Source organism: Vipera berus (genome assembly GCF_964194415.1).
Source record: "Vipera berus genome assembly, chromosome: 2".
NCBI lineage: Eukaryota > Metazoa > Chordata > Lepidosauria > Squamata > Viperidae > Vipera > Vipera berus.
Genome location: NC_138203.1, coordinates 267,539,110 through 267,562,643, shown reverse-complemented (window position 1 = coordinate 267,562,643; position 23,534 = coordinate 267,539,110). Strand labels below are relative to the sequence as shown.

The window sequence follows — 23,534 nt, the reverse complement described above, 5'->3', positions numbered from 1 at the left end:
TCCCCACTGAAGCAAGAAGGTCTTGGACGAGCCTCTGTGAGAGGGCGGCTCGTATATGTTATCATCGATACCAACCAATTACCATCTGCTGCCTCCCTAGAGGTGAGAGATCTAGGGAGGTATGCCCTTTTGAGTTGGCAATTGTCCATCCCATCGTAGATCTGGGCCCTTCGTGAGAGGGAGGTGCCTGTTCTATCCTGGAGTCATCTGACTGGTACCCAGCTCAGTGGCAGGGAGCTGGTGAATTGGACACTTTTGACTTTCAGCTTCCCAACTTTTGACTGATGGACTGCCTGACTGGACTCCCCCGGACTAATGGTTTTATCTTACTCCAGCACAGCCTTATTGGCGCTCAGGGGTGCCCCCCTCTCCTGGGTGCGACCCGCCTGCTTTTCCATCGTGCCTCCTGATGACGGACCCAATTATTGGGACCCCGAGAGATGGCTGGGCAGGGACAGGAGCCTCTCTTCCAAATTTAATAAGAGGCCCCTGGTGTGTTTTTTAGCTAAATGTTTTGAGGGGTTAGGGAGGGGGGTGGGCTTATCGGCTCGGTTGGAAACTAGGGGGGTTCCACCAACCGTTTCTCAGACCAGGTCAGGGACTGATCGCGCCGTGGTAGGGGTCGGGCTGGGGGTTTACGGGGCCCCGGAGCAGGGTGTGGGATTATCTATTCCCACGGCGGTTGGGAATGGCCGCAGGTGTAGGAACAGAGGGCCACATCAATACCCGGGGGTGCGTCCCCGCTGTCTTCAAGCGGTGATGCGCTCCGACCCTCTGATTTCAGCACGTGGTACCGGGAGCGAGGATGAGCAGCCACCTGAGCTCAGGCTCGTGTATTTTAATGCCAAGTCTGTAATGAATAAAGCACCTCTCATTCACGATCTGATTGAGGAGGAGCATGCGGACCTGGCTTGCATTACGGAGACCTGGTTGGGCCCAGAGGGCGGGGTCCCCCTGGTTGATCTTAGCCCATCAGGTTTCCGGGTGCTGCACCAGCCTAGGGCTCAAGGTAGGGGCGGTGGAGTGGCAGTTGTTGTGAGGGAGACCTTATGTCCGCGGGAGGCCACCATAGTCCAGATAGCCGGGTGTGAGTCCCTCCTCCTGAGATGTGGTCCCAGAGCTCAGTTGGGCTTGCTGTTGGTGTATATTTCACCTAGACACGTGGCAGCAGCCCTGCCTGAGCTTCTCGATATCCTCTCAGGGTTGGTGGTTGAGTTCCCCAAACTTATAGTTTTGCGTGACTTCAACCTACCATCCCTGGGGGGATCATCTGAGTTAGCTCGGGAGTTCATGGCTTCCATGACGGCCATGGACCTGAAGCAGGTTATTCTGGGCCCAACTCACGGAGGGGGTCACACGCTCGATCTGGTTTTTCTATCTGGACGGTGGTTAGATGATCTTGGGGGGGGTTCCCCAATTAATTTACCCCTGTCATGGACCGATCATCATCTCCTGCGGATGGTCTTCCGTTTTGCCACTCCCTGTCGTGGGGTTGCTGAGCCAACAAGATGGTTCCGCCCTAGGCGCCTTATGGACCCTGAGCGGTTCCAAACGGCGCTTGGGCCCCCACCTGCCTCCTTTGCTCACAGCTCGGTCGATGCCCTGGTGGAAGCCTGGGAAAGGGCAGCCACAGAGGCACTCGACCAAGTTGTACCCATGCGGCCCTTGACCCGACGCAGATCCCAACGGGCCCCATGGTTCTCCATGGAGCTCCGCGAGATGAAGCGTCGGAGACGGGGCCTAGAGAGCTGTTGGAGGTCCAGCCGATCCGAATCCGACCGGTTACGACTAAGGTCGTTTACGAGAACTTATCTCGCAGCATTGAGGGTGGCTAGGTCTAACCACTTTGCCACCCTCATTGCGTCCGCAGAGAATCGCCCGGCCGCCCTGTTTAGGGTGACTCACTCTCTCCTTAACCAGGAGGTGAGGGAGGAACCCTTGCAGGGTCGAGCCGAGGAGTTTAGTCGATTTCTGTCGGACAAAATCGCTCGGATCCGGACCGGTTTGGACTCCGACTGGGCAGAGTCTGTCGAAGAGGATACGGGCGGTCTTGTCGATTTAATCTGGGAAGAGTTCGATCCTGTGACCCCTGAAGAAGTGGACAAGATCATGGGGAAGCTGAGCTCCACCACGTGTTTGTTGGACCCGTGCCCCTCCTGGCTGACTTATGCAGCCCGGGATGGGACACGAGGCTGGCTCCAGGCAGTGATTACTGCTTCTTTGAGTCAGGGTAGTTTTCCCGCCGCCTTGAAGGAGGCGGTGGTGAGACCCCTCATCAAGAAGCCGGCCTTGGACCCAGCAATTTTAAACAACTATCGTCCGGTCTCCAACCTTCGGTTTTTGGCGAAGGTTGTTGAGAGCGTGGTGGCGCATCAGCTCCCTTTGTTCTTGGAGGAAGCTGACTACCTAGACCCGTACCAATCGGGTTTCAGGCCCGGGTACAGCACGGAGACGGCATTGGTCGCGCTGGTGAATGATCTCTGGCGGGCTCGGGACAGGGGTTGTTCCTCTGTCCTAGTCCTTTTAGACCTCTCAGCGGCTTTTGATACCATCGACCATGGTATCCTGCTGCGACGTCTCAGGGGGTTAGGAGTGGGAGGCACGGTTCTCCAGTGGTTCTCCTCTTACCTCCTGGGACGTTCGCAGTCGGTGTTGGCAGGGGGGCAGAGATCGACCCTGAGACCTCTCATTTGTGGAGTTCCTCAGGGATCGGTTCTCTCGCCTCTCCTGTTCAACATCTATATGAAGCCGCTGGGTGAGATCATTCGTGGTTTTGGAGTTGGGTATCACCAATATGCTGATGATACCCAACTTTTTATTTCCACCCCAAACCACCCCAGCGATGCCCTCGACGTGATGTCCCGTTGCCTGGAGGCGGTCCGGGTCTGGATGGGGAGGAACAGGCTTCGACTCAACCCTGACAAGACTGAGTGGCTGTTCGTGCCGGCATCCCGGGAAATTCCGATTATCCCATCATTGGCCATGGGGGGTGAGCTATTACCCCCCGTAGATAGGGCTCGCAACTTGGGGGTCCTTCTAGATTCACAGCTCTCTTTGGAAGAGCATATTGGAGCTGTGACTAGGGGGGCCTTTGCCCAGGTTCGCCTGGTGCGCCAGTTGCGGCCCTATCTAGACCGGGATGCCTTGCGCACGGTCACTCATGCGCTCGTGACCTCTCGTCTAGACTACTGTAATGCTCTCTACATGGGGCTGCCCTTGAGGTCCACCCGGAGACTCCAGCTGGTGCAGAATGCAGCCGCGCGAGTTGTCTTGGGAGTTTCCCGATACTCCCATGTTACACCTCTGCTCCGCGAGCTGCATTGGCTACCGGTTGCTCTCCGGGTGAGGTTCAAGGTGTTAGTTATGACGTACAAAGCCCTTCATGGCATGGGTCCGGATTACCTACGGCAACACCTGCGACCGGCGTCAACGTCCCTCCGTCCAGTGCGCTCCCACAGAGAGGGCCTCCTCAGGGTGCCGCCGATCAAAGAATGCCGATTGGCGGCCCCCAGGGGGAGAGCGTTCTCTGTGGGCGTGCCAGACCTTTGGAACAGCTTACCGGTTGAGCTCCGGACGGCCCCCGACCTTTGCTCCTTCCGGCGCGATCTTAAAACATTCTTTTTCGAACAAGCTGGCCTGGTCTGACGGGGTGGGGTTGGGTTTTTTAAAATTAGTTTTTAACTTAATATGTATTGATTTTATGGGCATGATGTTTAATTGGTTTTTAATGGTTTTTTAATTTTTGTATCTGATTTTTATTGTGTATTGCCCTGTTCACCGCCCTGAGTCCTTCGGGAGAAGGGCGGTATAGAAATCAAATTATTAAATTATTAAATTAAATTAAATATGTGTGTTTTGAATGGGGGCTGTGTTCTGATTGGATGTGGATGGACCAGCCCATCCACTCAAAACACATCCAATCAGAACACAGCCCCCATTCAAAACACACTCCCACCCAATCAGAACACAGCTAACCCCCCACCCAATCAGAGCACACCTCCACCTACAGAACACACCCCCTCTGGCAGTTTAAAAAAGAGGAACAAACAGCCACACTTCTCCCAGAAGAACGAAGCTGAAGCCACCAGCCTGAGGATGACGGATGAGATTTCGTCGAAACGTTGCTCTTATACCTTCAATTCTACGTGGGGAAAAAACCCGAATGACCAAAGATCTACATATATATGTATAATTGGGGAACCATTAAAAATGTTGTTTCTAATTAACGAGGGCCCCAAATGCCCTACGAGGGCATAACCCCTAATTCTCTCACAGTTGATCTGTCATACCTTCTCCTTCAAATAATTAAATGGATTATTCTGTGTGTCTCCTCCCATTGTGGAAAAGCAAGGGATTATGGTTCTTTTTCGGTATACTTTTCACTTAAAAGTTTTATTAGGCTCCTACCGAAGGGAATGAGAGAAAAAAAGAAATATACCATAAGGGTTTTTTCCCCCTGACGTAGTTAAAAGTAATGGTTTAATAACCTGTTTTACACAATAAAACACAAGTAGTTCTCAACGTACAATCACAACAGAGCCCAAACTTTCTGTGGCTAAGCGAGATAGTCAAGTGAGTTTTGCCCCATTTTATGGCCTTTCTTGCCACAGTTGTTAAGTAAATCACTGCAGTTATTAAGTTAGTAACACGGACGTTAAATGAATCTGGCTTCCCCATTGACTTTGCTTGACAGAAGGACGCAAAAAGTGATCGCATTGCATAAATACAAGCATCTGAATTTTGATCACACTGTTCTGTACCAGCCTGCTACCGGCCCTGCAGAAAAGGCAGGGACAACCCCTTTACAAGAAGGCAAGAGGCTGGAACTAAGCCTGCCAAATTTATTGACATAAAACAGAGCAAAGAGAGCAAACACGAACCATGAAACAGGAACTATTCAAACGGTTGCCTTCAGCAAACCAGCCCTCCCACACATTCCCCTTTTAAACAGTTCAAGGTGTGGCTTCTCTCTGCCTCCTTCCGAGGAGCCCCATTGCCTTCCTCTGTTTACTCCTGATTGACTGCCTCCTGCGTCGGGCGTCCTTGAACAGGGCCAGCTGTGGGTCATCTTCATCCACGCTGTCAGGCTCACACAGCTGGGTCTGCGTAGTGACCAGATGGGAGGGGCCTGGCTGAGGGCTCTGCGGAGCCTCAAGGCTATCCTCAGCAAGCTCTCCAACACCCCCTTCCTGCTCCTCTGAATCGTCCGACTCAACTGCCGAACCCACAGGCTGACCCTGAATCACAACACACATGACCATAGAGATGATGCAACAGTCATAAGTGGGGAAAATGGTCATCAGTCACTTTTTTCAGTGCCGTTGAAACTTTTGAGTGGTCACTAAACAAATAATTGTCAGTCAAGAATTACCTGTGTATCCCTTTTAATTATTAAGGCTAACTGGTTTCTTTCGTATATCCAATATAACAGCTTTTCCCATATTATTTTTGTAGCTCGTCATTTTTAAATCCACTTTCAGATCAGTCTCAGTCTTGTCAAGTAAAACCTATTTCTCTTTCGTAGCATCTTTTAAGCACAGTGTATTTTTAGGACATACACTTTTAAAATTAACTTCCGGATTCATTGTTCAAAAATATCCATCAGTATGTCCAATATTAAAATATTCTCTGTTCTTCGTTCTGTATTAGTAAATCAAATCTGAATGTTCTGCGTTAGTTGCAATTTTTAGTTCTTTCCGGTTCCCCTCTAGTGTTCAAACTTCAAACTTTCATCCTATCATGTTTTTTTTAAACAAAACAAACCTAATCCATCAATGAATCAATGCACTTTTCATGGCAGGAATTGTTATAATTAAATCCCAAAATCTTATTTCAAATCCAAATGGACCATTAATAAGTTTGTAACTTTCCCAAATCAAAATTCTAACCCCCTTTTTAGTGTTTCATTAAGCATTGAAGGAAACTCACCCGGTGCTGTGTAAAAAAAGGTTACTAATATTTTTTATTTATTTTATTTTTATTTTTATTCCATTTATATCCCGCCCTTCTCCGAAGACTCAGGGCGGCTTACAAGCTTAGCAGTAGCCTTCATTCTATGTATATGCCTGCTTATTAGGGCTTTCACACACACACACACCCCAAGCGGCATTATTACAAAGTCAGCTTAATTGCCCCCAACAATCTGGGTCCTCATTTTACCTACCTCGGAAGGATGGAAGGCTGAGTCAACCTTGAGCCTGGTGGGATGCGAACCTGCACTAATTGCAGGCAGCTGGTGTTACTTAAGGAGGCATTAGCCCACTGCTCCACCAAGGCTCTTGGTGATGAAAAGCAGTTAAAAATTTCCAAAATTGATTGGAAAAAAGAAGCACGCAGATCCAGTGTCCTTTTGAAGGTGCTGAATGTGAGTTAAGCTAGATGGCTTATTTCCTCGTCTCCCAGAACGCTAAAACTATGGAGACCGCTGTCTTGTGCTCTCTTTGCAAGGAGCAACTGTAAAGAGCCCTTGTGGGTGACCTCAAGTCCTCCTCCTTGTCTGGAGAGTATTTACAAAGAGCCGGTCTGTTTGCTGGCTCTGCATTCGATTGCACTTGTCAGCTCCACTTTTAATGGAGCCATCTTCAGTTCACCATGTTTTCCTCCAAAGTCCCTATTGTTGTGCATTTAGTGTGTGTGTGTGTGTGTGTGTGTGTATCCTTGCTTGTATCAAAAATATCAAAAAAGTAGGCTCTTGCTATAAACCGCAAGCTGGGAATTGTGAATCGAGAAAGGAAAGAAGGAAGCAAGTCAATTAACTGGGATATTTTGTTAGTGGTCTGCTTCATTTAAAAGGCTGGTCTATATTTCTAGCAAAATCGAGTTATAGCCTGCTCCTAAATTACGCTGATTTGTGATCTGCTTTTTCAACACTTTTTTTTAAAAATGTCAAAGAAACTGGAGAACTAGCACTCAAGGAAACCTGGATTCATCCGGATGCACTTGGCTTCTAAGCGCAAGGAGGAATCTTTGTACCTTTTTTCTCGAAAGAGCATTCAGTAACACAATGCCAATTTCCAGGTCTGAAAAGAAAAAAAATCTCAGGAAAGATTTTTTTAAAAAAATCCTTTTTAAAAAAAATTCTTCTAAGCGAGTAGCTTACAACCCTTTGTTTAGCCACCGTTCCTTATGACGATATTGGAAAAAGTTCTTGCACTTAAGACTGGTTCTCACACTTAACGGCCATCCATTATCCTGAGCTAGGGTAGTGGGGACCTGTAGCCTGGTACATCTAGACCAGGGGTGTCCAAACCTTTTTCAAAGAGGGCCAGATTGGATGAAGTGAACATGCTGGAGGGCCGAACATTTTTCCGAACATTCTTTGAACAATTACAATTAAATGCAAATGAATTATTTTATACCAAGTTAATTGCAAATGGCATACTTTTCATTTTATAACATTAAGATCAACTGACAGCTGAGTTTTCACAATGTATTTTATGTGCAAATCAAGAGGCTTGACAGAACAGTGGAGCCTAAGGGAGACATACAGACGCCCTGCCCCCTCCGCTCTCATTCACTCACCTTTGCTTGGAAAAGTTTCTCTCTCGGTCTCATTCACTCATGTTTTGTTTGCAAAAGCTTCTCTCTCGCTCTCTCATTCCCTCACTCTTGCTCCAAAAAGCCTCTTTCATGCTCTCATTCACTCACACTGCTCAATAAACGTTTCTCTCTCGCTCTCATTCACTCACCAACTCAAAAGGCCAGCCGCAGCGCCTCCATTGACTTCCATGGGGACGCTTGGCAATTAAAACCACTCCCGCTACTGCTGCTAACTTTTTCACTTGCTGCTTGGTTCCGATTTAACCTGCAGAAACAAATCCCCAAGCTGGCCCCCATGGCAGCAGCGAGCCCCAAGGAGCGGGGCGGCCCAATGTGCTCGCCGAGACGCTGGAGCGAGATTGCCCCCAACAATCTGAACACGAGATCGGCATTTCTCAGCCCGCGCTGATCTCGCGCTCCTTACAATCTCCCTCTCTTTCAGTTTGCTTTCTACATTTGGGATGAAGACTCGCGGTTCGGCGTTTCTCCGCGCCCGCTGATCAGCGCGTGCGGAGAAATGCCCATTCCCTCTGCTGAGCCATCCCAGTTACTTCCCTGGAGCACCTCCATATCTTGCAAGGGCGCACAGGGAATCCGTGTTTCTCTGCGCTCGCTGATCAGCGCGTGGGGAGAAACGCCCATTCCCTCTGCTGAGCCATTCCAGTTGCTTGCGTTGCAGAAGGCAAGCATTTGGGATGAAGACTCGAGATTCGGCGTTTCTCAGCCCGTGCTGATCTCGCCCTCCTTACAGTCTCCCTCTCTTTGTTTCAGCTTGCTTTCTGCATTTGGGACAAAGACTGGAGACTCGAGAGAGGGAGATTGTAAGGAGCGTGAGATCAGCACTTTCTGCATTTGGGACAAAGACTCGAGATTCGGCGTTTCTCAGCCCGCGCTGATCTCGCGCTCCTTACAGTCTCCCTCTCTCGAGTCTTCATCCCAAATGCAGAAAGCAAGCTGAAACAAAGAGAGGCAGACTGTAAGGAGGGCGAGATCAGCGCGGGCGGAGAAACGCCGAATCTCGTGTCTTCGTTCCAAATGATTGCCTTCCACAATGCAAGCAACTGGGATGGCTCAGCAGAGGGAATGGGCATTTCTCCGCACGCAGGAGAGGTTTGTTAGGGAGGCGATGGTCCGGCGTTGTTTACCTCCTCTGTGTGTGTGTCGGGCCCACAGAGAGATGCAAACACCAGACTGCCACCACCTCTACCAGCCGTTCCCCACAGGTCCAAGACACACACACACACACACACACACACACACAAACGAGAGGGGGGAAAATGCCGGACTGCTGCCTCCCTACCAGCCGTTCCCCGCGGGTCCAACACACACACACACACATAGAAATGAGAGGGGGGGAAATGCCAGACTGCCGCCTCCCTACCAGCCTCCCTACCAGCCGTTCCCCGCAGGTCCAACACACACATACACAAACGAGAGGGGGGGAAATGCCGGACTGCCGCCTCCCTACCAGCTGTTCCCCGCGGGTCCAACACACACAGACACAGAGAGAGAGAGAGAGAGAGAGAGAGAGAAGGGGGAAAAGAAGGAGGGGATCTGGCAGCACCCGAGACTCCATATGCTGCTCAGAAACACCCTCTCACCGCCCTTCCTCCTGTGGCAGACAGTCTTCTGCTTGCCGCCCTCAATCAGAAGGGAGGGCCGCATTTACACAGAGCAGGGAGGGCTGTTAGAGGGCCATATTAAACCGCCCCCCGGGTCGCAAATGGCCCGCGGGCCGGACTTTGGACATGCCTGATCTAGACCAAGGGTCAGCAACCTGAAACAGTGAAAGAGCCACTCGGAACTGGTTCCCTCACAAAAGGAAAAACTGGGAGCCGCAAAAAATGTGTGCGCATACATGCATGCATGCACAGAACAGGGTTTGACTGAAGAGTGGAACCAAGGTGAGATATGCACCTACCCTGCATATTTGAATTGATTGGTTGAACTTTTTTAGCCCCACTTTTTTTTTTTGGACTGCACATAGCAGAGGACTGGGAGCTGCAGGAGACGGCTGAAAGAGCCGCATGCAGCTCCGCAGCCGCGGGTTGCATACCTGTGATCTAGACAGAGCCGGATGGAGGAAGTCCAGCCTTGGTTGGTTCCTTTGAAGAAGAGAGACACAGGTGTGATGGGATGTACAGCTAGAGAAGGAGAGTCGCCAGTCACACAACAGCTTTCCAGGGCGGAGGTGACCCATTCCAGAAAGAGACCCAAAGTAAGAGACTGCTCAGTCCTGAACTGGATATGGGAGGGAGGAAAAAGTTCAAGGTAACCACACCATAGAACAGAGGTAGTCAACCTTGGCAACTTTTAAGACTTGTGGGGACTGGCTGAGGAATTCTGGGAGTTGAAGTCCACAGGTTTTAAAGATGCTAAGGTTGGACACCCCTGCCCTATTATCTCCCAGATATAGGTGAGAAAGTTACAGATGAGATAATCTTCATTGTCATTTTTTTACTAGGGGAACAACGGCACACATCAAAAATGAAATTTAGTTGCCCGCTCTCAAAGTGAAACACATACATGACACACACCTACGTACAACATATGTATAGACCCACACCCCTACATATAATGATAATGGTGGTGGTGGTGGTGGTGGTGATGATGATGATAATAATAACAACAACAACAATAACAATAATAATAATAAGTTGGAAGGGACCTTGGAGGTCATCTAGTCCAATCCTCTGCTCAGGCAGGAAACCCTATACCATTTCATAACAATAAAATATTAAATACTGTCCATCTTGAATATATAACAGATAGCCCTCGAATTATGATCAAGTTGGGAATCTATTGTCAAGCAAGGGGGTTGTGAAGGGAGTTGTGCTCGATTGTGCAACATTTTTCTTGTCACGGTTAAACAAATCACTGCGGTTGTTAAAGGAACTGTGCCGTTGTTCAGTGAATCTGACTTCCCCTTTTGAGTTTTGCTTGTCAAAGCCAGCTGGGAAGTTGCAAATAGCAATCACATGACCCGGGACATTGCCACTATCACGAATACATGCTGGCTGCCCATGGGTATGCTGTGACGGTCGTTAAGCAGGAAGACTAGTTGCAAGTCACTTTTTTCAGTGCGGTTGTAGCTCACTAAACAAATGGTTGTAAATCAAGGACTACCTGTAGAGAGCTTTAGCCTGGACAGATTCCGTTGGTTAGGCGTAAAGCAAATGAGCTGGACTCCGTTGGCTGTTACTTGTCTCCTTTGGGCTTAGGCCTGCCATCAATCTGGAGGCCGTCTGCAAATGTCAGGATTCTGGGTCACTTCCTTCTGTCCAAAGATACTAATGATGGCCAGTTCCCATCATTAAACCGCATGTCATTTTTTTTTTGGTGTCTGCGTCTCTCGCTACCCTGTTTGGGATGTGAAGCTTAAAACGAGGGGCAGGAATCCCTAAAGTGCTGCCTGTTCTCTGCGTCACACCTTACCTTTCGTATCCATCTCTCCATCCGTCTGTCCGTTCCTCATCCGTCCGTTCGTCCTCTCCACCACCACCACCACCACCACCCACCTCCCCCGCCCCCTCCCTCCCTCCCCCCACCTCCCCCTTCTCCCGACAGCTCTGCTGCTCAGCAACCCGGCTTACCATCTCCTCCTGGCCACCTATGCCCAGCCAATGGGAAGGCCTGCTTTCCCGCCACCCAGCCAGGTTAAGCCAATCAACACCAATGGTAAGGAGGGCGCGCTGAGCTTGTGCGGTGCGGCTGGGAACCCCGGGTGGCCTCACTTAACCCCCCTGCTCAGAACATCCCGCCTTCTGCAGTTCCTCTCCATCCAGCCAGGGGGCGATGTCTGTCCGTCTGTCTCCCTCTCTTTCTTCGCCATGTCTCTCTCTCTCTCTCTCTCCCCCCTCCCCAACTCCTTCCCCGTCCATCTCCCTCTTGTCAGTCCTGTGCATGGCTAAGACCAACATTTCACCTTCCGCTTTGCAGGTCCTGCGATGCTGCGGCTTCTGGACGGGGGGAGGGAGAGCGGGGCTGGGGCTGGAGGTTACCTGGGCTCCTTGTGTCCAAAGTAGAGCTCCGTCTGCCTCTGATGGCTGCCGGGCGCCTAGAGTTGCAGCCCATTTGGGGTTGGGCAAGCCCTCCGTGTCCCTTTCTCCGCCAGTCTCTGAAGTGATTCTTTTTTTTTTCCTTTTGTCTTTTCCCCCCCTTCTTCTTCTTCTTCTTCTGCAGCGTGTGGGATCGACTACACGGAACCAGAACTGGCTGCCAGCCAGCCAGGCTTCCAGAACAGCGTGCCACATTACGCCGAAGCCGACATCATCAACCTGCAAGGAGTGACCGGGGGGAACACGTACGCCGTCCCGGCTGTCGCGGTGGATGCCCTCGCCGGCAAGGACATGGCAGTAGGCGAATTTCCCCGGGAACGGCTGATATTCAAGGAGAAGCTGGGCGAAGGGCAATTTGGAGAGGTAAGCCCAGTACCGACCTGTGGCGGAGGAGGTTGCAAGTGGGAAAGGGAGACGTACATTGCCAGCGAGGCAAAGCAGTAGAGCAGAGGTCTCCAACCTTTTGGGCACCAAGGACCGGTTACACCAGGGTTAGGCAACCTCGGCTCTTTTATGACTCGTGGACTTCAACTCCCAGAATTCCTGAGCCAGGCTGGCTCAGGAATTCTGGGAGTTGAAGTCCACGAGTCATAAAAGAGCCGAGGTTGCCTACTCCTGGGTTACACGGAGAGACGTTTTCCCGTGGGCTGGAGGGGGCGTGGCTTCGTATGCTACCCGCCTTTTACTCCTCGGGAATGCGCCCCCCCTCCTGGGCATCTGCTCCTGGCAGGTGGTCCTTGACTTACAACCGTTCGTTTAGTGACCATTGGAAGTTAAGCGGCACTGGAAAAAAAAGTGACTTATGACCGTTTTTCACACTTACGATCTTTTGCAGCATCCCCACGGTCACGTGTATTTACATCTGGATGCTTGAAAACCGGCTCATATTTATGACGGTTGGGGTGTCCTGGGGTCGCGGGATCCCCTTTTGTGTCCTACGGACGGAGCAAAGTCAAGGGGGAAGCCAGAGTCACTTAGCAGCCGTGTTACTAATTCAACAACTGCAGCGATTAACAGATGTGGCCAGAAAAGTTGACAAATGGGGCAAAACTCACTTAACAGATTTCTCACTTGGCAACATAAATGCATAAATAAGTTGAGGACTCACCTGTATTTACGTTCCATCACCCTGCCATGTGTTAGGGGAAAAAACGTGTGGCTGATGGATTTTGGCCAACTGGAGCATTTCCTCCAAAATTTGTGTTAGCTGACTGGGGAATTCTGGGAGGTGAAGTCCATACCTCTTCAAGTTGCCACGGTTGAGAGCAATGCCTTAATTGCATTGAGCGTGCAATTATTCACTGTGTCCTTTGGGATTCCATAAAGTTTCCCTGTTCCCGCTCTCTCTCGGAAAGGTCCACCTGTGCGAGGTGGAGAATCCTCAAGATCTGCCAAGCTTGGAATTCCCTTTCAACGTCCGCAAGGGGCGTCCTCTGCTGGTTGCTGTGAAGATTCTTCGCTCGGATGCCACCAAGAACGCCAGGTGAGTGTCCGAGGATGGAAATAAGGGTATGCAGTGACTTTTTTGTCATAGAACGCACTGGAACAGAGTTTCAGCACCTTTTTTTGGACAGATTTTCCAAGTTTTAAAAGTAACTTTTGAAAATTTGATCTTTGGTCCACGTGGACTTGAATTGCCCTGTCAAGCGTACCAGGTCGGTGGCAAAATCATTAAACTGGTGCATGCGGGCTGCTTGCATGTCGAGTCCGATACATGTGTACTTCGTCTGCACTGGTTGTGATGGCGCTGCTCGGCTTGTGGCACCGCTCGGCCTGTGATTGGTCGTGTGGCCACGCGCTGAGTGCTTACTGAGGGTGGCGACCTTTATTTTTCTTTACACAACTGATGTGTGTGGGTGTTTGTACAAAGGTTGACTACACGCGAAAGGTAAATTTATGTTAAGGACTGAATATATAATTTTTTAAATAACAGATAAACAAGTTGTGAGTTCCGGCACCTTTTTTCTTACAAAAAAAGCACTGAGGGTATGCATTGTTAAAGGACAACCTGCTGTATACATTTTTTCCAACCTGACTATTCTTCAGCATGCTGAAACACACACACACACACACACACACACACACACACACACACACTCACACACACCTGCCCCGCCAAGCCCTTTTTAATCTGTTTGTCCATTGCTAGGACTTCTGGGGTTGAAACCCACACATCAGAAAGCTGTTCAGGAATGATACGTTATGCTATGTTTTTTCTAACTTGATTCACTCCAGGTGAAAGTTGGCACAAATATCCATAAGGGCAGTGCTTTTTTTGTAAAAGAAAAAGGTGCCGGAACTCACACATGTTATACAACCCGCCTTGCCTACCCTACAAGGTTCCATCCAAAAAAGGTGCCGGAACTCCGTTCTGAGCGTTCAGTGAGAAAAAAAGCCCTGCATAAGGGAATATTATCAGCTATGCCTTGATGGACTTAATCTTTATTCACCTGTTGGAAATGTTAGGCTAGCCCCTAGCTTTGCTCATACTTCTCAGTGAAATTTGTTTACGACTGCTGACTCTTAAGAAAGCAGAGCTGCATTTGCATTAATTTGAGCTCCTCAACTTATTTATCTGCTCAAGGTTTTCCATTTGGGTCTTGCCTGGTAGGTAATTTGAAAGACTTACGTTGCCATAAATGTCCTTAAGGCAGCATTCTCCCCGATAATTCCCTAGGAGTAACTTTTACACCAATGCAGAATTTAGCTTTCATGGCTGTTTAAGCATGCCTGCTTAAACACAGGCAGTCCTTGACTTTTGACCATTTATTTAGTGATTGTTCAAAGTTAGGACAGCACTGAAAAAGTGACTTACGATGGGTCCTCGCATTTATGACTGTCACAGTGTCCCCACAGTCCCATTACTGTAAATTTGGGTGCTTGGTACAACCGGCGTGTATTTACAACAGGTTGCAGTGTCCCAGGCTGACACAATCACCATTACGTTTTACGTTTTACGTTTTATTTAATTTATATACCGCCCTTCTCCCTGGGGACTCAGGGCGGTTCACAGGGCATATAAATAAAAATACAGTACTATACAAAAGTTAAAACAAAGATTAAATCAGTGCCCAATTAAAACAATAATGCAATCTAAAATGACAATTTAAAACCCAACTCCCCCATCAGGCCAGACCGGCCAATTCAAACAAATGGGTCTTCAGGCCACGACGGAAAGTTCGGAGGTCCGATGCCGTCTGGAGCTCCACCGGCAGTTGGTTCCACAAAGCCGGGGCACCCACAGAGAAGGCTCTCCCCCTGGGGGCCGCCAGTCGGCATTCCCTGACCGGAGGCACCCTGAGGAGGCCCTCTCTGTGGGAACGCACAGGGCGGAGGGGAGTTGAAGCCGGCAGCAGGTGGTCCCCGAGGTACCCCGGACCCATGCCATGTAGGGACTTAAAGATCATAACCAAAACCTTGAACCTCACCCGGAAGACAACTGGTAACCAATGCAGCTCGCGGAGCAGAGGTGTAACATGGGAGTACCGGGAAACTCCCAAGACAACTCTCGCGGCCGCATTCTGTACCAGTTGGAGCCTCCGAGTGGTCTTCAAGGGAAGCCCCATGTAGAGAGCATTACAGTAGTCAAGGCGAGAGGTCACGAGCGCATGAGTGACCGTGCACAGGGCATCCCGGTCCAGATAGGGCCGCAACTGGCGCACCAGGCGAACCTGGGCAAAAGCCCCCCATTAGGGACTTTCCCAGCCAGATTCCAACAAGCAGAGTCAGTGGGGGAAGCCGGGCTTGTTTAATGCCTGTGTGTGGTTCGCTAACAATTGCAGCAAAAGTGTCGTAAAATCGGGCTCATCTCACTTAGTAATCACATTGCTTAGGGATGGAAGATTCCAGTTGTGGTCAGTTCAGGACTAGCTGTAACGTTAGGAAGAGATTGTCAGAAAGATGGGCAACGAATGGAAGAAAACTCGAACATAAACAATAAAAGTTGGCATTGCAGGAAACTGATAACAGCTTATTTCACAAAAGGGATCTTAGCCCAGGTATGGAGAAAGTGGGAGGAAGCATTTCAAAACATTCAAACAGCCTTAATTACTTCACTATAAGTGGAAGCAAAGGGAAGAAGAGGACAATGTTACAGTGGTAATGGGGGCATCATAACCACACCTGGATAACCAGGTTAGGGGCAGATCATCAGGGGGAAATCTTTATCTTTTATGGTTGCTAAGAGTTGACACCAATTCGATGGCACATAGTCAATATGTTTTCATTCATAGGAAGACTGCATTCTACGTTACAAATGGCCACAGTGCTTTGATGGGGATTTTTATAGTTGGGGGAAAAAAATGGGAACGAATAAACAATTAGAATCCAGATGTCCTCTCTTGAGACCTGTCAATTTACCTTCCTCATCCACCTGTCCATGTCTTCTCTTGTGTCCATGCAGGAACGATTTCCTGAAGGAGGTGAAGATAATGTCTCGCCTGAAGGACCCTAACATTGTGAGATTGCTGGGTGTGTGTGTGCGGGATGATCCGTTGTGTATGATCACAGAGTACATGGAAAATGGGGACCTCAACCAATTCCTGAGTGGCCATGAGCTGGAAGACAAGCTGGGGGGCAGCCCCAGTGGGAGACCAACCATCAGGTATTTGGGAGGAAATATTGGCAGTCCAGTTCTGTAGACTTGCCATCACAATTTGCATGTGTGAATGCCATCACTCCGTTCCGTTTAGGTTAAAATAGGGCAGCGAAATGAAATGAGAAGTGGTAAGCCAAAGGGGGGGGAAAAAGCATGAGAAAAACTTACTCTCTTTACATTACAGCTTTTCAAAAGCAACAAAAAAACCACGAACATTTCAGTCTCACATGCGGAAGAGTGAAGAACATAGAATAATAAGGTTGGAAGGGACCTTGGAGGTCTTCTAGTCCAACCCCTCTGCCCGTGACAGGAGAGCCGCCCTATACCGTTCCAGACTTTCTTTGGATGGGATGGATGCACATCATTATAGAAAGAATAACAGAACAGAATAATAAGAGTTGGGAGGGATGTCAGAGGTCCTCCAGTCCAACCCTCCACCCAAACTAGAGTCCCTATACCATTTATGACAAATGGCTGTCCAATTTCTTTTTAAAAACCTCCAGTGATGGAGCACCCACAATCTCTGGAGGCAAGCTGTTCCACTGATTAATTGTTCTCACTGTCAGGAAGTTTCTTCTTAATTCTAAGTTGGATCTCTCCTTGATAAGTTTCCATCCATTGCTGCCTTCAGGCGCTTTGGAGAATAGCTTGACTTCCTCTTCTTTGTGGCAGCCCCTGAGATATTGGAACACTGCTATCATGTCCCCCCCTAGTCCTTCTCTCCGTTAAGCTAGACATACCCAATTCCAGCAACCGTTTTCACATGTTTTAGTCTCCAGCCCTGTAATAACCTTTAAGAGATTCGCACATCTCCTCCTACCCAGTGTAAAACTGCACCACACTGTTTGCTTAGAGTCACCTCTTGGTGCTCTTTCTATCAGAATTGTGTCACACATCTTTCTAGGTGTGCTTACTGACCTAATCCCCCTGTAGTTTTCGCATTCCTACTTTTCCCTTAGAGCAGGGGCGTCAAACTCGCAAGGTCACGGCATGTGTCGTGACGTATCGCAACTTTTTTTCCATTGCCGGCAATGGGGTGGGCGCAGTTTCGGCATGACGCATCCGGCCCGCAGGCCGGCAGTTTGACACCCCTGCCTTAGAGCAACAATATTGTCATCCTTCCAATTATCAGGCACAGCTGCAGCCTTCACCAGCTTGTTAAACAAATCACACAGCCATTCCATAAGCATACCAAATTCATTTTTAAAACATTCCTCCCATTACATTGCTTTTCAGCATTCTTCCATCACCTGACTATTTCATTACCCCCCCCCCCCGCCTCTGGATATTAACATTTATAATATTCATTTCAGTTTCCTTCTTATTGCATGCCTGTTCCCACACAAATCACCTTTAAATATCTTCCAACATTTTCTCATTTCACTTTCATTCTCAAATACTTTACTGTTTTATGTTTAATCCTGTTTCCTATGCTGTATTAGCCCTTTTCATCTACTTCCCCCAAACTCCCCCCCCCAAATTAATTACTTTCAAAGCCTACAGAGAGATTTGTGGGGGTAGCAGTTTCCGGTGATATTAATCCTTTTTTTCCTCAAAACGGTCACCAAGATGCCGCAGAATAGAATCACATGATTTTTTTTTTAATCCCATTTATATCCCGCCCTTCTCCGAAGACTCAGGGCGGCTTACAATCTAAGCACAACGTGTTGGTCACAATTCCCAGTTTGTTAGATGTCACTATACTGTAAAAAAAAAAGACTTATAGAAAGGAAATACATAGGGCCAGCGGACTCTTAAACCGCTGCATGAGTGCTTTTCAACTTCATCTCTAAAGAGCACAGAAATGGCTGCTTGGGGTCAATTTTTCAAAGAAGCACTTGAAACGGAACAAGATGGATTTTAGTTTGGAAATCCTGAAAAAAATTCCAGAGAGGGAAGTGCTCGGTTAAACAGGAAGAAGGTTGAGAACATGAGGGGATAAACGTTTCACTGAATTTAGTGGGCCGTTAAGATCTCGAGATGACTTCACTTTAACTATCTTGTATTTTAGCTTGCGTGGTTTAAGCACCGAGCACTGCCCCACTGCCTGATGGGAATATCTTTGGTGCTTTTGCTCTTGTACGGAGGCAGAGAGTGAGATGCACATTTTCCAAATAAACATTCCTACCATCTTTTTTTTTTTTTTTACCTTTTCCCCTACTTCTCAGCTATCCCACTTTGGTCCATCTGGGAGCTCAGATAGCCTCAGGGATGGCATTCCTTGCCTCCCTCAATTTTGTGCACCGGGACTTGGCAACCCGAAACTGCCTGGTGGGCGAAGGCTTCACCATCAAGATCGCTGACTTCGGCATGAGCCGGAATCTCTATGCTGGAGATTACTATCGCATCCAAGGCCGAGCCGTGCTCCCGATCCGCTGGATGGCTTGGGAGTGCATTCTCATGGTAAGTGTGCGAAGCTGATGAGCTTCCAACTACAGGCCGTCCTCCCTTAAGGACTGTCCCGATTAGCGACGGCTTAAAGTTATGGTGCTGATGAAAAAGGTATCTTTAGAACCGATCCTTTGCAGTATCCCCGAGGTCACATGATTTGGGATCCGGGATTCTTTGCAGTATCCCTGAGGTCACATGATTTGGGATCCGGGATTCTTTGCAGTATCCTCGAGGTCACATGATTTGGGATCCAGGATCCTTTGCAGTATCCCCGAGGTCACGTGATTTGAGATCCGGGATCTTTTGCAAGTGGGGTGTGTGTGTTTACGATGGCTACAGTGTCCCACGATCACATGATTGGCATTTGCAGCCTTCACAGCCAGCTTCGGGCAAGCAAAGTCAGCGGTATCACAAGATACTGTCCTGTGAAGTTTTGCTTAGTGACCATGAGTGATTTGCTTAATGACTACAGCAGACGTGAATGTTGCAAAAACAGAAAGGTCAGAATCCTCCTTAAGCCCTGGGAAATGTGAAACTATTAGGAGGAGATTAAGGCTGGTTCCTCCCTTGGGATATAAGGACAGCGGTCTGTTTATTTATCTCCCACTTTTCTTATTTTTACAAATAACTCAAGGCAGCAAACATATCTTAACACACCTCTCTCCTCCTCCTATTTTCCCCAGAACGACAACCCTGGAGGATGGGTTGGGATGAGAGAGGGGGACTGGCCCAAAGTTACCCAGTTGGCTTTCATGGCTAAGTCAGGATTTGAACTCGGGGTCACTTGCTTTCTAGCCGGATGCCTTAGCCATGAGATCAAACCGGCTCTCATTTGGAAAAAAACAGATAAAGGATAGATCTGAGAAAAAGGGGCAAACCTTAAAGAGATTCATTAGGATTAAAGAAAAAAAATGCTCATGTTTATAACTTCGCTTTACAAAGGAACATTCAAGAGTAGAAAAAGCAAGAAAAAGAAATCGATAAATCTAAAGGACAGGATTCTGAAAGCAAGCACTGCCCTTTATAATAAAGGATGTAGGTATAAGAGAAGGGGGAAGAAAAACACAATCAGACTTGCAGTATTCTCTTATTATAAAGGTAAAGGTTCCCCCGCACATGCGTGATAGTCGTTTCCGACTCTAGGGGCCGGTGCTCATCTCCGTTTCAAAGCCGAAGAGCCAGCGCTTGTCCGAGGACATCTCCGTGGTCATGTGGCCGGCATGACTAGACGCCAAAGGCGCACGGAACGCTGTTACCTTCCCACCGTAGTGGTCCCTATTTTTCTACTTGCATTTTTACGTGCTTTCGAACTGCTAGGTTGGCAGAAGCTGGGACGAATAACAGGTGCTCACTCTGTTACGCGGCACTTGGGATTCGACCCGCCAAACTGCCAACCTTCCGATCGACAAGCTCAGCGTCCTAACCCACTGAGCCACCGCGTCCCTTTATTCTCTTATTATAGCCTACCTTAATAAAGTTATAGTCTTCTTGTAGAGTTAAGATCTGGTTAGACCAGGGATTTTCAAACTTTTGCCCTTTTATGACTTGTGGACTTCAACTCCCAGAATTCCTCAGCCAGCATGGCTGGCTGAGGAATTCTGGGAGTTGAAGTCCACAAGTCATAAAAGGGCCTAGTTTTGAAGACCCCTGGGTCAGACCTTCCAGAAAAAAATGGAAGCAATACTTCCAATCCCTTTGAGGGGTTGAGTGGCAGGACCTGTTGCAATGCTTTTCACTTGGGGTTTTGTGTTTTCGATTCGGTTTTCTGGCTTGCCCTGACCAGAGCCCTCAAGGTTGAAGCATGTTGTAAAGCTGATCTAATGAACCCATGTATGTTGTCTTTCTGTCCCCCTCCCCCACCCCCCACCCCCGCACCTCCCCGCAGGGTAAATTTACCATGGCCAGCGACGTTTGGGCGTTTGGCGTTACGCTCTGGGAGATCCTCATGCTGTGCCAAGAACAGCCATACAGCCAGCTCACGGATGAAGCTGTAATCGAGAACGCCGGCGAGTTTTTTCGGCATCAGGGTAAACAGGTAACAATATGCCTGTTCAACAACATGCCTATTATACAAAGTTTATATAATATTTCCTGACAGTTAGAACAGTTAACCAGTGGAACAACATGCCTCGAGAAGCTCTGAATGCTCCAACACTGGAAATTTTTAAGAAGAGACTGGACAGCCCTTTGTCTGAAATGCTATAGGGTTGGACTAGTTGACCACCAAGGTCCCTTCCAACTACTACTACTACTACTACTACTACTACTACTTCTTCTTCTTCTTCTTCTTCTTCTTCTTCTTCTTCTTCTTCTTCTTATTATTATTATTATTATTATTATTATTATTATTATTATTATTATTATTATTATTATTCATTAGACTAGGACTCACCCTAACCCCCCCGATAATCTGAGTCTTCGCTCGGAAGGATGGAAGGCTGAGTTAATCTCTTTTTTAAAAAATAATTTTTATTAGTTTTTATAGGGTTAGGAATGAGGTGGGATTGGGATTGGGATTTGGGTTAGGGTTAGGATTAGTGTCGGGGTTGAGGTTAGGGTTTTTCCAAATAACATTCTCAATATTTAGCAAACAGCACAATATCCGGGTTCATATGTTTAACAAGAAATAATAGATAATAGTTAATTATCATAAACAATATGTTACTTAATCGCTCGATAGTCTTCTTCTTACTAATATATATTCAAAGTTACATATCACATTCCTTTCTCTCTAACTCATGTTTCTAGCCATTGATAGAAATTATCCCATGTTCTAAAGTAATCTTGAGCCCCATCAGTATCAAACTCCAGACTGCGGGCAGAGTTAGCCTGCAGTACCGCCTTCTAACCACTGGGCCACCAAGACCTTGAATCCTCCAAGAGGAGTAAGCTCCATTTTAAGAAAGTCCAGGCTCTGTCTTGGGCCTGCTCACCTCAGGGCGATTTCACAGTCCTTTTTCCTCCATCTTCAGGTCTATCTCTGCCGTCCGCCTGCCTGCCCCTTGGCTGTCTACGAGATGATGCTGAGATGCTGGGCACGAGAGGCCAAGGATCGCCCATTGTTCCAACACCTGCACTGCTTCCTGTCTGAGGATGCCCTCAATATGGTGTGAACCAGACCAGCGCTGGCCAATCAGAGGCTGTGTTAAGAAGTTGGACAGCACCATAGAGACTGCTGGAGACCGGATGTGGCCCAGAGGCCATCAAGGCTCGGTAGCATTTCTGTGGGACATCTGGTTGTTCACTCTGGCCCAGCCTTTGCTCAAATCTCACCCTCCAATATCTAGTTCTCTTTCTACCCTCGTGTTCTTTTTTGCTTGGTCATCTCTACTTAACTTATTCCATCACATGATTCAAAATTGTTATTTTGAGATTCTTACCCACTGTGTTAACTCATATTTCTCCTTTTTCCCTAAACCAGTCTGTTTCAGCTTTAAACCAACTTGGTGCCTTCCTGGTGTGTCTAGAAACTACAATTCTCAAAGTTGTTTTTTAGTATTTATCAACCCCAGAGTAAGGAACTCAAGGGCCCTCCATGTGTCTGGCCCGTTCCAAATTCCATCAAGAACATTTGCAGCAAAGGGACAGTTGGAAGTCCGAAACATCTGGAGAACATGAGGTTGCCTGCAGCCAGAGATCATCATGTTGACTAGAAAGTCTTAGTTCCAGTCTTAACACATCTGGGAGACACTCAGGCAAGGAAGCTGCTCGGTCAAATGTAGCCCTATTCCTCCGGCCATAATTTGAACAAATATTTCATTACTTGGTTCTTCAAATTTTTCTTTTCTTGCATCATTCTAGGTCTTTCTCCTGTCCTTTGATCTCCAGGTTTTCAGGGTGAGCTAAGGAAGCAGGGTTATAGTGGCTAAGGTGTTTCCTGAACCCCTCTTTCTCTGTTTTCCTTCAGCACCAAACCAGGCACAGTGTAATGTTCTGATTGGGCTAATCATGTCCTTCACTTCCATTCAACGCTAGCAGCTCTGTGAGCACCAGAGGACTAAAAATGTCGGACCCATCCCTAAGTAGCCCTAGATTTCAGCCCCTCCTTGAGAACGCGAGGGGAGGATGTCAATGCTGGCTTGCGTAGCAGGACTACCAACCGTCTGGCTAGCAAATTCAACATTGAAGAGGAAACCTTACGGCTTTGAGGTGCCATAAAAGATAAAACTTTATTGAACGCAGATCTCGGTACTGAAGAAGCAAAATCAACTCTAGTTTTTGCCACACGAAAATCTGGTTAGTTAACAATAGCTTTTCACAGCCCCCACCTGCCAAAATGTTCACACTGCCCAATCACATGTCTTTGGTTTTTTATGGGAATAATCCACTTTACCGTCAGATACCGGCTTTTGTGACCTTGGGTCTCATGGTCCCTGGATGGCTTCTTGAAATCCCTGTTTCTTTCCCAGGCTTCCCCTCCCCCACCCCGGTTTCTCTGGCAAGTTGAGTAGCGATAGAGGTCAGGAGGCACCTTAGCAATTCAGCCTTGACAAGGAGTCTGTAAGGATGGCTGCAGTAAAATACGTAAACATTTTGAACAATCAAGCACAGTACAATATGCGCGCGTTGAATATCAACACTCCTTTTTTTCATGCCCTGCAATCCTTTCCTTTGACACTCCAGAGTAATTGTGGGGTAGCACTCTCCCCCTTCTCCTCCACACATTCCTTTAGCTTGCCAAATTAGATTTGGGGGATTTGAATGCTCTTTAATGGGATCTTAACAGAGACATCACACTGGATTTATTTATTTAATTCCATTTATATCCTGCCCTTCTCCGAAGACTCAGGGCGGCTTACAAGCTTAGCAGTAGCCTTCATTCTATGTATATGCCTGCTTATTAGGGCTTTCACACACACCCCAAGCGGCATTATTACAAAGTCAGCTTAATTGCCCCCAACAATCTGGGTCCTCATTTTACCTACCTCGGAAGGATGGAAGGCTGAGTC

General features: G+C 48.0%; 1 protein-coding gene across 6 annotated transcripts in view; it reads left to right on the top strand.

The window, feature by feature from the left end:
* Nucleotides 1-23,325, top strand: part of DDR1 (discoidin domain receptor tyrosine kinase 1) — a 90,728-nt gene extending 67,403 nt beyond the window's left edge. For 5 of the 6 annotated variants that reach the window (XM_081317764.1, XM_081317765.1, XM_081317766.1 and 2 more), the window contains 7 exons: nt 11,107-11,217; nt 11,722-11,960; nt 12,953-13,080; nt 16,000-16,200; nt 18,363-18,597; nt 20,471-20,620; nt 21,558-23,325. In XM_081317764.1, the coding sequence (XP_081173890.1) occupies nt 11,107-11,217; nt 11,722-11,960; nt 12,953-13,080; nt 16,000-16,200; nt 18,363-18,597; nt 20,471-20,620; nt 21,558-21,698 (1,205 nt within the window). In that variant the 3' untranslated portion in view covers nt 21,699-23,325. The remainder of the gene's footprint in view (nt 1-11,106; nt 11,218-11,721; nt 11,961-12,952; nt 13,081-15,999; nt 16,201-18,362; nt 18,598-20,470; nt 20,621-21,557) is intronic. The other variant, XM_081317763.1, reaches the window with a different exon arrangement.
* The last annotated feature ends 209 nt before the right edge of the window (nt 23,326-23,534 follow it).